This window comes from Sphaerodactylus townsendi, linkage group LG06, assembly GCF_021028975.2.
Source record: "Sphaerodactylus townsendi isolate TG3544 linkage group LG06, MPM_Stown_v2.3, whole genome shotgun sequence".
Taxonomy (NCBI): Eukaryota; Metazoa; Chordata; class Lepidosauria; order Squamata; family Sphaerodactylidae; genus Sphaerodactylus; species Sphaerodactylus townsendi.
In genome coordinates, this window is record NC_059430.1 from 7,483,265 (window position 1) to 7,498,960 (window position 15,696).

The 15,696-nt window shown below is 46.8% G+C and overlaps 1 protein-coding gene across 2 annotated transcripts in view; it reads left to right on the forward strand.

Annotated features, from left to right (window-relative positions):
* Positions 1-15,696, forward strand: part of TASOR2 (transcription activation suppressor family member 2) — a 74,356-nt gene that overhangs the window by 34,155 nt on the left and 24,505 nt on the right. For both annotated transcript variants that reach the window (XM_048500632.1, XM_048500631.1), the window contains 5 exons: positions 630-730; positions 3,104-3,207; positions 8,469-8,541; positions 10,698-10,772; positions 11,673-12,452. In XM_048500632.1, the coding sequence (XP_048356589.1) occupies positions 630-730; positions 3,104-3,207; positions 8,469-8,541; positions 10,698-10,772; positions 11,673-12,452 (1,133 nt within the window). The remainder of the gene's footprint in view (positions 1-629; positions 731-3,103; positions 3,208-8,468; positions 8,542-10,697; positions 10,773-11,672; positions 12,453-15,696) is intronic.

The following is a 15,696-nucleotide window of genomic DNA, read 5'->3' on the forward strand; positions in this document are numbered from 1 at the left end:
TGTGGCTTAGCGCCAGTGGGGCTGGGCTGGGCATCCCGGGGGCGGGGCATTCCTGGGTGGGGCTGTGGCAAGGACGCAGCCACTGCGCCGGTCCTCGGGCGGGAAACAAATGCATGCAGGCGCAGGCTGCCACGCACGCCGGTGCACCTCCTGCTAGACTGCTTCAAGTTCTGTGCGCTACTGCGGAGAGAAGGGGCAAAAATCACGTTGCAAAATCACCAATTAGTAACCCCCTCTCGGCGCACACAAATAATGAGTAACCTACTGTCGGGAACCTGTGAGAACCTGCTGGATCCCACCTCTGAGTTCCAGGTATGGTTTTGACCTCCAAAGTTTACATCCCTTAACAGCTGGCCCTTGCCAGGAAGTAGCCAAGAAACCCTAAACCCATGGTGGCAAACCTTTGGCACTCCAGATGTTATGGACTACAATTCCCATCAGCCCCTTCCAGCATGGCCAATTGGCTGATGGGAATTGTAGTCCATAACATCTGGAGTGCCAAAGGTTCGCCACCACTGCCCTAAACGCTGTAGCAGGGATCGGGATCTGCTTCATGCCGGAGCCGTTGCCTTGTAGGTGGGAAAGTTCTGAAGCCCGTTTGGGAACCGTTTCTGATCTCCTTTTGCTAGGCCCACCAAGCTCGAAGCCAGCTACGCCGTGGCTGTCCCAGTCTTGAGGAAGAGGCTGCCTGCAGTTTTCGTTGGGAGAGACAGTTCTGCAAACTATGAAGGTACAGTTTTGAAGAAGAAGAAGAGTTTGGATTTATATCCCCCTTTCTCTCCTGCAAGGAGACTCAAAGGGGCTGACAATCTCCTTTCACTCCCGCACCCCCACAACAAATACCCTGTGAGTTGGGTGGGGCTGAGAGAGCTCTGAAGAACTGTGACTAGTTCGAGGTCACCCAGCTGGCGTGTGTCGGAGTGCACAAGCTAATCTAGTTCCCCAGATAAGCCTCCACAGCTCAAGTGGCAGAGCGGGGAATCAAACCCAGTCCTCCAGATTAGAGTGCACCTGCTCTTAACCACTACACCACTGCTGCTCTGAATGTACTCTGCAGTGGTCAATCTACTCCATTGTAAAAAAGATGTATGCTTTATCAGAGGATCCTGACCCCTGTGTCTCTGCATGAGTCCCTGAAAGATGATTTAGCGCTGTGGCTGAGAACCTGAACCAGTTCAGAGCTTGGCTCTGCGTGGTGGGCATTGCTGCCGAAGATAACCTGCTCTCTTGCTTTTTGCCTTGTGAGAGATGAATTCCGGAAAACAGTGATACAACCATGCAGGATTGTTGTAAGGAGAATGATAAAACGGTTGATGTGGTACACTCTGGGCCAGTGGTGGCAAACCTATGGCACGGGTGCAAGAGGTGGCACTCAGAGCCCTCTCTGTGGGCACGCACAGAGTGCCCCCCCCAAAAAAATCTGGGCTGGCCTGGGCTGCTGGGCTCGATTATTAGCATTAAACCTATGACCTAGTTTTGGGGAGGCAGAGTAGGTAACCCTGTTAAGCACTGTTAAACCCCACTGATTTTCATGCGAAGAACTAAAGCGCAATCCTTTACCTGGGAGTAAGCTCGGTTGCTGGCAATGGGGCTTGCTTCTGAGTAAACCCTCCTAGGGTCGTGATTCACCCATTGTAAGAGTTGCTTGGTTGCTTCAAAGCCAAGCCACCGACTACCGCCAAGCTTACTCCCGAGTAATGCACGCCTCGGAGCCACCTGTTTTTTCTAAACTAAAACTTCAGTATTCAGATTAAATTGCCGTGTTGGCACTTTGCGACAAATAAGCGGGTTAGGGGTTGCAATTTGGGCACGCGAAAAGGTTCGCCATCACTGCTCTGGGCACTAGAGAATATCCTGATGGGCATACATCTCCCAGTTAGAAGGATTCCAGGCCAGATCAGTATAGCACGTAGAGATACAGAAGGCACCCTCCTCTGTATATGTGAACTCATATGGCACATGATTACGCCCCTAAACGGTGTCTTGGAATTCAAGCGTTGTTCCCCCGACTCCCCTTCTTGTGACCTTCCAGAAGTTTCTGCCTCGGCTTACCAGCCCCTTGATTGGGGCGGGGAATTTCTCACCCCCCAGGCCCCGTGTCCCACCACTGACCCAGGTGGCTGTGCAGGAAAATCATATAAAACCATAGTGGAGCATTCTTAGACAAAAGAGACAGCATTAAAATTCTGTGTGAGAGAATAGAGTTTCCAGTGATTCCTAGAGGTAACCTTTCTCACTTAGCTCAGCCCCCAACCAGAGGTGCCGTGCATCGAGGAGGCAGTATGAAAACTTGTAGCCTTTGCCTCCCGTTCCCCTGGGGGCCAGTTGAGTTTGTGGGAACGAATCTGGCCACAAGGTAAAGGAGGGGGGTGGCGAATGGAGAATGGGGGGAGCACCTTTTCTTTTCCTGACCCAGGAAATGGGGAGCCGGAACGTCCATTCCTCCAGACCTCGTGACCCACCTCTGAGAAATGGTAACCCACTTTTAGGCCATGGCCTGCCATTGGAGAACCACTGCCCCGAGTTTTCCGTGGAACTGGAGTCAAAATAGGGGCTCTGTCTTCGAAGAATGCGTCCTGTGTGGTGCACATACTTGCTCAGGAGAGAAGTGTGAAGAGCACACGTGTGTGTGTCTTTGGCTAGCCACCTTCTTCGGGTCTCCTGTGTTCGCTGTGCTGCCTTTTAATAATAATAATAATAATAATAATAATAATAATAATAATAATAATAATAATAATAATAATAATAATAATAATAGTTTGGATTTATATCCCCCCTTTCTCTCCTGCAGGAGACTCAAAGGGGCTGACAATCTCCTTGCCCTTCCCCCCCAAAACAAACACCCTGTGAGGTGGGTGGGGCTGAGAGAGCTCCGAGAAGCTGTGACTAGCCCAAGGTCACCCAGCTGGCGTGTGTGGGAGTGCCCAGGCTAATCTGAATTCCCCAGATAAGCCTCCACAGCTCAGGCGGCAGAGCGGGGAATCAAACCCGGTTCCTCCAGATTAGATACATGAGCTCTTAACCTCCTATGCTGCTCCTTGGTTTGTGAATTCTTCTGTATCTAAATCGGATTCTGTATCTAAATCGGATTTTTCCTTTGCAGTCGATTCAGAAGGCATGCTGATCTGTTTATACGAAGTGGAAATATCAAATCAAGATGAACCGAAAGCAAACCAGTTAATAGAGAGCTTGAAAGAGAAAGATGTGGTAAGTACTCAAAGGCGGTGCGGGAGAAATAGTTGTGTTGGTTTCTTTGGGAGCAGTGAGTGTACTTTTTTGGAAATTCTTATTCAAAGAAAGTTCTCTGCAACGTGGTGGCATCATGGTTTGTGTAATTTTAGAAGTCTGTCTGGTGCAGTAGCATCTAAGAGTAACTCAAGCCAAAACTGCATTTTCATATCAAATATAACATCTAAGAAACGGAAAAAGGTTGATAAAATCTCATACCCGTGACAGAAGCTTACGATCGTACATTGCTTACTCCTGCCTGATTTCCATCTGTTGATTTTCTTCATAATCCCATCGTTGTTTGGTCCATTAAGGCCTTTTAATTTGTTTGACGCTGCCTCAGTTCTCCGGAGCCATTTTCATGGGGACTGGTTTGGAACTGTTTTTTTTGTAATCAAAAAACCCAGGAAATGGTGGGAGGTTGGGTATTATCAAAGGCTTTCGCGGCCCGATCCATCTGGTTGTTATGGGTTTCCGGGCTGTGTGGCCGTGGTCTGGTGGATCTTGTTCCTAACGTTTTGCCTGCATCTGTGGCTGGCATCTTCAGAGGTGTATCAAAGGGGAAGTCTGTTACTTCCCTCTGTGATACATCTCTGAAGATACCAGCCACAGTTGCAGGCAAAATGTTAGGAACAAGATCTACCTGACCACGGCCACACAGCTGAAAAACCCACAACAACCAGATGGGGAATCTGTAGTAAATATACTTGTTCCGGAGTAGAGGAGGAATTAATTCTACTGATGCGATAAGTGGGGTTTTAAAGTTACAGGACTCTACCTGTGCAGGACAGGTAGAGAAAAGGATTGTGCCCAGATATTTTTTCCCCCTTACATTATGGAGTTTTTGCATTTTGGTCTCCGCGATGTATTGTTGAAGGCTTTCATGGCCAGAATCAACAGGCTGTTGCGATGGGGATGGGAGTTTCCCCTCTCCCAAGTCCCACTGACCTCCACCTCTAAAGGTAGCAATGGGAGAAAAAATTAGAAAGAAAAAATAAGGCCTTGTCTACGTTCCAAAAATTCTTACCATGGAGTTCTTGGTCAGTCTGGAGCTACCTGGAAGTGGCCAAGGGTAACTCTTGGAATCACGAGAACTCTGTGGTAAGAACTTCCTGTAAATAGATGAGACCTTTGCTATTATGAGTTTTCCAGGCTGTGTGGTGGCGGTCTGATAGTTTTTGCTCCTAATGTTTTTGCTTGCATCTGTGGCTGGCACTTTTAGAGGCACGTCGCTGTAAGATGTGGGCACAGTCTTACGGCGACATGCCTTAAAGATACCAGCCATAGATTCATTAGGACCAAAAACTACCACACCATGGCCACGCAGTCTGGAAAACCCACAATAATCAGTTTGTCTCAGCTGTTGTAAAAAAAACTAACACAGGCTATATACAAGAGACTGCTGGAAAGAGAGCAGTGAGGGGGGGCTAACCAGAGGTGGGATACAGCTGGTTTGTACCAGTTCTGCCGAACCGGTAGCTAACTGACTGGAATTCCACCAGGGCAGCCGCCAATCAGGCTGCACGCCTTTGGGCTGCTGACACTCCAGAGGCTTGCTGACACTCCAGCAGGCCTCCCCCAAAGGCTCCACCACTGGCCTAGTGGCACGCGGCCCGATTGGCGGACGGCCCCCCGCAGCTGCTGCCTTCCCTCCCCTCCGCCCAACATCGGAAAGGGGTGGGGCATGAGCAGAGGTGGGATCCAGCAGGTTCTCACAGGTTCCCGAGAGTAGGTTACTAATTGTTTGCGTGTGCCGAGAGGGGTTTACTAATGGGTGATTTTGCCACGTGATTTTTGCCTCAGTTACGCCCCTCCTCTCAGCAGCAGCGCGCAGAACTTGAAGCAGTCTAGCAGGAGGGGCACCGGCGTGCGTGACAGCCTGCGCCTGCGTGCATTCGTTTCCACCCAAGGACCAACACAGCAGCTGTGTCCTCGCCACAGCCCTGCCCAGGGATGCCCCACCCCCAGAATCCCCGGGCACACCCCCGTCGTGCCCCGCCCGGCCCCATTGGCGCTACGCCACAGTTTGAATCCCACTGCCATGGGAACCTGTTACTAAAATGTTTGGATCCCACCACTGGGCAGGAGCCAAGTAAGTGGGCGGCGGGGATGCGTGTGTGCGAACCGGTGGTTGATCTTTTAGAATCTCACCACTAGGTTTAACTGAGAATAAATGCCAACGGCAGTTCAAAAGGAAGGGGGGTCAGCAACACCAAGGGCAATGTTAATGCCAGCCGGAAACTCGTTTGAACTGCTGGCAGCCAGCTAAAAATGAAAATAAAGAAGGAGGCTTCTACGTCCTCCCACTCTGCAGCTGCTGGTCCTGAAAGCGAAACCTCGCTCTGCCCAGAAAGCAGCTTCTCCATTCCAGATATACACATTCGAAAGCCGTCTGGCTTAATAAAAGCAGCTGGTGCGGTCTAGTCGGCAGAAGGACCGGCTGCGCCATCGCACACCAGCCCGAACCTGTTGAAAATTGGTGGTGGCTTTTTATCAGATTCAACTGTGAGGCCCTCATCAGGAAGTCTCTGCTTCTAATTTCCCCTTGCTGAGAGTCTTTAGGTAGCCTGAGGTAAGCCACTCTTGGCAGCCAGCACGGTGTAGTGGTTCAGAGCAGGGTTCGAGTCCCCCCTTCGCCACATGAGCAGCGGACTCCAATCTAGAGAGCTGGGTTTTCTTCCCCGAACATTTACATGATTGAAGGTCACTAATCTGGAGAACCAGGTTTGATTCCCCACTCCAACACATGAAGCCTGCTGGGTGACCTTGGGCCAGTCCCAGTACTCTCAGAACTCTCTCAGCCCCACCTACCTCAGAAGGTGTCTGTTGTGGGGAGGGGGAGGGAAGGCGATTCTAAGCTGATTTGAGACCACAAATTGAACATGAGTCAGGACTGTGATGCGGCAGCCAAGAAAGCCAATGCAATTCTGAGATGCATCAATAAGAGTACAGTGTCCAGATCGAGGGAAGTAATTGTACCACTCTACTCTGCATTGGTCAGACATCACCTAGAGTACTGTGTTCAGTTCTGGGCCCCGCAATTTAAGAAGGATATTGATAAGCTACACGGTGTCCAGAGGAGGGCAGCTGAAATGGTAAAAGATCTGGAATCCATGGCCGACGAAGAGAGGCTTAGGCAGCTGGGGATGTTTAGTCTGGAGAAGAGAAGGTTGCATGATAGCCATGTTTTGATATTTGAAGGAATGCCATGTTGAAGACGGAGCAAGCTTGCTTTCTGCTGCCTCAGAGACTAGGGCACGGAGTAATGGATTCAAGGGGGAGGAAAAGAGATTCCACCTAAACATTAGGAAGAACTTTCTGACTGTCAGGGCTGTTCGACAATGGAATTCGCTGCCTCGGAGAGTGGTGGAGTCTGCTTCTTTGGAGGTTTTCTAAGAGGCTGGATGGCCATCTGTCAGGAGTGCTTTGATTGTGTGTTCCTGCATGGCAGGGGGTTGGACTGGATGGCCCTTGGGGGTCTCTTCCAACTCTAGGATTCTATGATTCTATGTTGTATATTCTGAATGCTGCAGATACATTATAGCATATGCCTTTATTGATTTTCTGGAGGGATGGAGATTAGTTTGCATTAGGAATGCCCAACAGTAACACACCGTCTTCTCTTCTAGGTATACTTTATTGCGATTCATGGGTACCTTTCTGTTCCATTAATGTGCACATGCATCCCACGCAGAGTACTGAATGTGGACTGGAAACTGTGGCAAGATTGGCTGTGAAGCTTGCCGTAGGGCCTCTCAGCCTGCTCTACCTCACTGGGCTGTTGTGTTAAGATAAAATGCAGTTTGCCACCTCAGGCACTTTGGAGGCAGATAAATACTTCTTTGCATTTTATGGTCACGACTGTAAATAAAATATAAATAAATTTGAATTGAGGCGCTATGTGGTTTCCAGGCTGTATGGCCGTGTTCTAGCAGCATTCTCTCCTGACGTTTCGCCTGCATCTGTGTCTGGCATCTTCAGAGGATCTGATAGTAGGGATGGAAAGTAAGTGGAGTATATATACTGTGAGGTCAAAAGGTGAGGCCCTCTGAATAGAGTAGCCTGGTATGTGAGTCACAAAGAAGTCTGTAGCCTGGGAGTAACAATGAAGATAGCAAGGTCAATAGGTGAATGCATCTGAATAGAAGTATCCTGGTCTTTGTTTCCTTGGTTGCTATTGTCTATAGTTGTCCTGTGTTTGTGTGGAGCTGATTAGTCACTGTCTTGATTCTAGAGTTTTTCAACACTGGCAGCCAAATTCTGTTCATTTTCATGGTTTCTTCCTTTCTGTTGAAATTGTCCATGTGCTTGTGGATTTCACACTGTGAAATCCACAAGCTGTGAAATCCACAAGCTGTGATAACTGTGTGATTTGGTTCTGCAACCCAACAAGATCGACACAGACTTCAGAGAATAATCAGAACTGCAGAAAAAACAATTGCTGCTAACCTGCCTTCCATTGAGGACCTGTATACTGCACGGGTCAAAAAAAGGGCTGTGAAAATATTTACTGACCCCTCGCATCCTGGACATAAACTGTTTCAACTCTTACCCTCTAAACGTCGCTACAGAGCACTGCACACCAAGACAACTAGACATAAGAACAGTTTTTTCCCAAATGCCATCACTCTGTTAAACAATTCCCTCGATAATGTTAAACTATTTATTATATATTTATTATATAATTACTGCACTACTTTTTTCATCATTCCTATTACCCATCTCCTCCCACTTATGACTGTATGACTATAGCCTGTGCTGACATTTTATTTTATTTTATTTTATGATTTTACATTTTATGTTTTCATTACTACTGATTGTTTCCTGATTGCTTACTAGACCTATATGACAATCATTAAGTGCTGTACCTTATGATTCTTGACAAATGTATTTTTCTTTTATGTACACTGAGAGCATATGCACCGGAGACAAATTCCTTGTGTGTCCAATCACACTTGGCCAATAAAGATTCTATTCTATTCTATTCAATGGCTTCTCTGTGTAGTCTGACATAGTGGTTGTCAGAGTGGTCCAGAATTTCTGTGTTTTCAAAGTCCCAGGTCCAGCTAAGGCAGGGGCCTGCAACCTGTGGCTCTCCAGATGTTCATGGACTACAATTCCCATCAGCCCCTGCCAGCATGGCCAATTGGAGAGCCGCAGGTTGCAGACCCCTGAGCTCAGGTAAACCCCAGAAGAAAAGGCGGGAAATGACGTTCACCTGCCTTCTGTATGTTTTGCAGGCTCTTGTCAGGTGTTTGAACGAACGCGGGCTTTTCATCTTGCTTAACTCATCCTCTTTGGCAAAAGAAAAAGGTAAGAATGAAGCTGAGAGATTTATGGACTCCTCTCGAAGAATTTTTTTAAAAAACATTACAAAAATGTATATTGTAAAAAAAATAAAATACTGACTAAAATTCATCACGATATACAAATGTATACAATAGATAAATATCGGAATGGAAGCGATTAATTTTTTTCTTTATCTTACTGGTTATTTCTTAGGTTAAGAGGAAATTAGCCAGAAAGAAATTATTTAAGCAAATGATGTAATATTAAGTTGACCAGGACCCCTAGAAAAGGGGGGCTATTACTAAGCAAGATAGAATTAAGTACAGTGGTACCTCGAAAATCGACGCCTTCGATAATCGTCAATTTCAGTAATCGACGATTGCCAGGCGCCAATTTCCACACTCGAAAATCGTCGGCCGCCTCAACTTTCGGCGGCTGCCTAGGGTACGCAAAAGCCACTGCGCGTACGCAAATGGTGTTGCGCGTGCGCTAACGGCGTTGCATGTGCGCAAACGGCGTCCCTCGAGATACGCCATTTTCGGAAATCGTAGATAATCTCCGGACGGATTATTGGCGATTTTCGAGGTACCACTGTATATTTTTGTAATCAAAGTGAAATTGACTAATGTAAGTTACACCTTAAGGTGTGATATAATTGTCTCTTTTTTGTGTCTTTCTTTTTAATTTTATAATGTAATCTTTATACTTTAATTTATAATTTTTTTCTTAAATGTATGCTGGCCATTTCATAATAAAGCTTTTAAATTTAGGGGAAAAAATAATGAAGCTGGTAGATTAGAAGCTGTGTTCATCGGCATGTCTTGCAGAAGATCCATATTTACAAGACGGAGCAGTGTGGAGTAGCAGTTAGAGCATGCACCCGCAATGTTTTGTTAACGAACCCCATGGTGTGCGTGGACACCTTTCGAAGTGTTTTTAGAAAGTGGATTGGGCTGTTAGTTGGGTCGAATTGAGAAAAGCAAGATGATGATTAGTGGGTTTGAAGATTGGAGGATTGTTAATACCATAAAAGACCTAATTGAGAAAAGCATGCTAATTATTAGTAGTGGTTATTAAGTTGGGATTTTAAGTATGTGGATAAAGAGTAAACGTGTTTTTTAATTGTTAACACTTGAGATAGATTAAATTGGCAGTCCTTATACTAAATGTTTTTTTAGGTCTGATTTTTTTTGTAAGTGTTCTAAATATTAATCAAATTTGATGGGGGTGGGAAAGAAAGTGGGCAGTGCCTTGAGGGGTGGGCCCAAGGCCCAGCAACACTTCTGATTGGCCACTGGAGATGTGATTGGCTGCGCAGATTTTTTTTTAAAGTTGCTTTGGCAGCTGCTGCCGCCACGCACAAGGATCTCCACTGCGTGACTGAAAGGAACTTGCAGCGGCCATTTTGTAGCTGACTCTTCTTCCTGCAGTGGCCATTTTGTGGTTGACTCTTGTTCCTGAAACGGCCATTTTGTGGCTGACACTTCTTGCAGCGGCCATTTTGTGGCTGAGCCAATTACACTGTGTCAGAATTCCCAAGGGGGCTGCAAGCTCAGACAGTCTGCCGACCCCCAGCCTAGAGTGTTGGACTAGGACAGAAGTGGCCAACCTATGGCACTCCAGATGTTCATGGATAAGGTGACCAGATTTTCACCTTTTTAAAGTGGAACACGCGCACACGTGGCCGCAGGAGCGCACTACCTTCTGGGGCACTCCCCAGTTTCCCGCCCTGTCACAGGGGAGCGTCCCAGAAGGCAGTGCGGCAGCCTTCCAAAAATCGGGACATTTAAAAAACCCTGCGGGACGCGGGACAAATTGGTTAAAAGCGGGACTGTCCCGCCAAAAGCAGAACGTCTGGTCACACTATTCATGGACTGCAATTCCCATCAGACCCCCGACTGGCCATGCTGGCAGGGGCTGATGGGAGTTGCAGTCCATGAACATCTGGAGTGCCATAGGTTGGCCACCACTGGACTAGGACCTGAGAACCCCAGGTTGAAATCCACACTCTGCTGTGGAAGTCACCCTCTGACCATAGGCTGGTCACCCAGCCTCAACCTGGCATCCCTCACAATGTTGCTGTAGGGTCAAAATGAGGGAAGGGGGAGAGTGATAAATGCCAGCCTAAGTTCTTTGGAGGAAGGGCCCATCTTAACTCTGTCCCTCTTTTCGCCACACAGACTCTGGCCCTGAGGAAATTCCCCGTCTTCAGGCCTTGTTTGTGATCTCGTCCCCAAGTCCAATGCACTTAGCAGGTAAGAGCTGAAACGCTTGGCGTATTTTGTAACCGTACGAAGTCTCTCGTAACAGAAATGACCAAGAGTTCCGTGGCAGATTAACAAATCCTCAATAAGATCCAGGTTGTGAGGATCAATAAGATCCTGGGACTGTGAACTGTTTTTGCCGCAAGGCACAAACCCAGTTATCCTGAGGGAATTGTTGTATGGAGGCATATTTATTTCGAAAGGTGCCTGTGCCACTTTTTCAGAGTCCCGCTTTGGGCAGAAACTTTGGTGGGCTAGAGCCCCTTTCAGATGTGTGAAGTAGCTCCTGAAATTAGAAAGCTGTATCCTCTCCTCGCTCCCTCGGATTACAACCAAGCGACAGAACCGGAGCCAAATATCTCTCATCTCTGCTATCCATTAACCAACGTCGTGCATTTGTGCTAGCACATCTCAATATTTTCCCCATCAGCGGAAACTTCAGGGAGATACCTCCAGATCCCTAAACATCAGAGACTATGCCGTTGTGGATGTGGAACTATAGAAACCATAACTATAGAAACCCATATGTCCCTGTATGGCCTCTTCAATCAGTTGAGGCCAATCTACTAGTGGTCCCTGGCCCCTCGGTGATGCGGCTGGCCTCCACTCGGGACAGGGCCTTTACGGCTCTGGCCCCAGCCTGGTGGAACACTCTATCACCAGCTGTCCAGGCCCTGCGGGACCTCAATGAGTTCTGCAGGGCCTGTAAGACGGAGCTGTTCCGCCGGGCCTTTGGAGGAACCGGCCACTGATGGTGCCCCCTTCCCCTTCTTCTGGCCCTTTACACCTGGGCTGTTTGTCACCCATCGGCACTCCGGGGGAGGGCGGTATATAAACCTAATCAATCAATCAATAAAATAAATAAATTTACACTTTTTTTTCCCTTGGCAGCAAAAGATGGGAGATGCAACCAGAGGCCGAACGAGAGATCTTCGCAAGTCAGTCTGCTCCTGCCAGCCCTTCGCTATGCATTAGCAGAGGCAGCCAAGGATCCCAAAGAGGGCGCGGTGCCTCTTGGGGCTCTGGTTAAACAGCATGTCCAAGAGTTTGCGAAGCTGGATAAGAGTTTGCTGCCCACCTTTGCTGACCCTGACAGACTGTCCGTCTCCTTTGATCAGTTCTCAGAGAAGTCTGACCTTGAAGCTGTGTCCGGCAAGTGCTCCCAGAAGTCCTTTGCTCTCTTGCAACTCTACCTGTCGGATCCCCAGAACTACGCTTTGGAAATTTCAGCAGCCTCGCCTTCTACCGGTACCGATTCTCAGCCTCCCAACAGTAGTAAAGTGTGTGATCCTAGCGGCGCTTCAGGCTTAAATTCAGACTCTCAACCCCCCGAGCGTAGTGTACCGCTTGTCAAAACCATGCGGTCGGGGCGATCCGTGGAAGCGACCGCTCCCGGCACGGAGGGCGCAGGGAAACCCAGCCGAATGGGTGATCGGACTCCGCACCGCTGCAAAAGGAAATCCAGCCGTCTGCTGAGCGCCAGCACGCGGAAAAAGTGGGCCCCTCTGAAAGTCCTCTGCATCATGGAGAGCAACAAGAAGCGGAAAAAATCCAAAAAGAAGAAGCTGGATCCCTCGTCCGCAACATCCAAAACTCTGGAGCCCTCAGTAGATTCCGGTGAACCTACCCTCAAATTAAAAAATCTTCAGTATCCCCTAAGAAGAAAAAGAGGTAAGCCCATAGTAATCTCAGGCATTCGCAACCACACAGCTGAAGAATTGGCAGCTGTGATATTAAACAAAATTAAATAATAATACCTGTATATGCTCGTGTATAAGTCGACCCGAATATAAGTCGAGGCACCTCATTTTACCACAAAAAACTGGGAAAACTTATTGACTCGCGTATAAGTCGAGGGTGGGAAATGCAGCAGCTACTGGTTAATTTCAAAAATAAAAATAGATACCAATAAAATTACATTAATTGAGGCATCAGTAGGTTAAATGTTTTTGAATATTTATTTCAAAGAAAAACAGTAAACTACCGTATATACTCATGTATAAGTCGACCCGCATTTAAGTCGAGGCATCTAATTTTACCACAAAAAACTGGGAGAACGTATTGAGTCGCGTATAAGTCGAGAGTGGGAAATGCAGCAGCTACTGGAAAATTTCAAAAATAAAAATAGATACCAATAGAATTACATTAATTGAGGCATCAGTAGGTTAAGTGTTTTTGAATATTTATTTCAAAGAAAAACAGTAAACTAGCTCTGTAAGTTGAAAAGAGGGTCAACAAGAACAATGTGGTCTCAACAATAACTGTTTATGTTAGCAGTACCAACATTTCAGAGTATCTTTAGGAGACCCTCCTGATGATACCACCCAGGTTTGGTGAAGTTTGGTTCAAGGGGTCCAAAGTTATGGACCCTCAAAAGGATAGCCCCAACTACTATTAGCTTCCATTGGAAACAATGGGGGATGGGGCACCCCCTTTGTGGATCCATAACTTTGGACCCCCTGAACCAAATATCACCAAACCTGGCTGGTATCAGCAAGAGATTATCCTGATGATACCACCCAGGTTTAGTGAAGTTTGGTTCAAGGGGTCCAAAGTTATGGACCCTCAAAATGTAGCCCCATCTACTATTAGCTTCCATTGGAAACAATGGGGATGGGGGCACCCCCTTTGGGGGTCCATAACTTTTGACCCCCTGAACCAAACTTTACCAAACTTGGCTGGTCTCATCAGGAGCATCACCTGATGATATCTGAAATTTTGGTGCCACTAGCGGCCTAAAAACTGCGCCCCCTGGCGGCCGACAAAGTAAAAACCCTAAAATATTTTTAAAAATACACCTCATTTGTGTATAAGTCGAGGGGGGCTTTTTCAGCACAAAAAATGTGCTGAAAAACTCGACTTATACACGAGTATATATGGTAGCTCTGTCAGTGCAAAAAAGGGTCAACAAGAACAATATGATCTCAACAATAACTTTAAAAGTGCAAAAACCTTAGCTCAATCAGCAACCAAGTTAAAACACAAGAGTTAAAATCCTTCAAAACTGGATTCCTCCTCATCATCTGTATGTCCAAATGTAACCCAGCTTAGTTTTAAAGAGGGATATTATCAGAAATGGAAAAGGAGTTCAAGTCTTTGACAGTGTGATCCCACCTTGTGACCTTTAACATTCACCAGACTTACAACATAAGAAACTTTACATCTGTTTTCTGTTTAATGTATTGTCGAAGGCTTTCACGGCCTTAATCACTGGGGCGCTGTGTGGTTTCCGGGCTGTATGGCCGTGTTCTAGCAGCATCCTCTCCTGATGTTTCGCCTGCATCTGTGGCTGGCATCTTCAGAGGATCAAGACCAGGATACTTCTATTCAGATCCATTCCCCTATTGACCTTGCTATCTTCATTGTTACTCCCATGCTACAGACTTCTCTGTGACTCACATGCCAGGCTACTCTATTCAGATGGCCTCACCTTTTGACCTCACAGTATATATTTATTTATTTTATTTATTTATTATTCCACTTTTATACCGCCCTCCCCCGAAGGGCTCAGGGCGGTTCACAACATTAAATAAAACAGTGGATATGTTAAAAGTTAAAACAATTTAAAAGCAGCATTCAATTACATCAGTTAAAATAAGATGGCATCCGGCTATTAAAATCTCTACATAAGGGAACAGCAGGCTTTAGTTGTTTCTGGGCACCCTATCAGCGGCTGGGCTCTCCAAAAGCCCGGCGGAATAACTCGGTCTTGCAGGCCCTGCGGAACTCGTTAAGGTCCCGCAGGGCCCGGACAGTTGGAGGAAGAGCATTCCACCAGGCCGGGGCCAGGGCCGTAAAAGCCCTGGCCCTAGTGGAGGCCAGCCGCATCATAGAAGGGGCTGGGGTCACGAGCAGGTTGGCCTCTGCTGAACGCAGAGACCGACGTGGGACGTATGGGGCCAGACGGTCTCTCAGATATATACGCCACTTGCTTTCCATTCCTACCATCAGATCCTCTGAAGATGCATTCAGCCACAGATGCAGGCGAAACGTCAGGAGAGGATGCTGCTAGAACACGGCCAGACAGCCCGGAAACCACTCGGAACCCCAGTGTTTTCTGTTTCATAAACAATAGTGGGCAGTATAACAATGAAATATGGCAAACCAATACAGAAACAATAATCAACATATAATAGTTCTGGCCTGCTATGCAAAACAGGCTAGCAGGGTCTCAGTCCTTTACAGTGCTCTCTGGCTGTGTCTTGTGGCACTGTTGGTGGACTTGCAGCTTTGCTGTTCTTTGCTGAGCCCTCTCTCCGTATTGTCCAGCCTCCCAGGGTAGCCCTGAACTATGCAAAAACAGTTCATAACAACTGAACGCCAGCTACAGGCCTCTTAACAATTCTGAGGAAAATAATATTTGCATAGCACCCATTATAACATTTTATTACAGGAAACCAAACTAGAAACTAATAGTCAATCTTATTTTAAATACTAAAATATATACATGGTCCTTCTGTAACTATAGGACATTCCTTCAGCTAAGTTAACTCACTTAAACGTCATCGGATACTGACAGAAGCTAGCAAAATTACTGCTGGCTATATGTGGTCATAATACATAGACATTGGTTGGTATTCATCTAGACTTACGTCTATTATTGTTAGCAGAAATTTTGCTACATTCTCACACACTGTGGGATCCATGTTGTTCAAAAGCATAGGTATCTTAAGAGCATCAGTTAGATTGTTATACAGAAATGGGATAAGTGCAGATTGTGACATTCTGATTTTTGCAAACCTTACACAATGAAAGAGGGTATGATCGAGTGTCTCCACCTGACCCATATTGCATGGACATAGCCTCCTCTGTTTATCAATTTGTTGATATCTGCCATAGAGCAGCATAGAAGGCATTAGATTGAATCTGGCCAGTGTTAAAGCTCTTCTTAATTTAGGGTTGGTGATCCACTGTA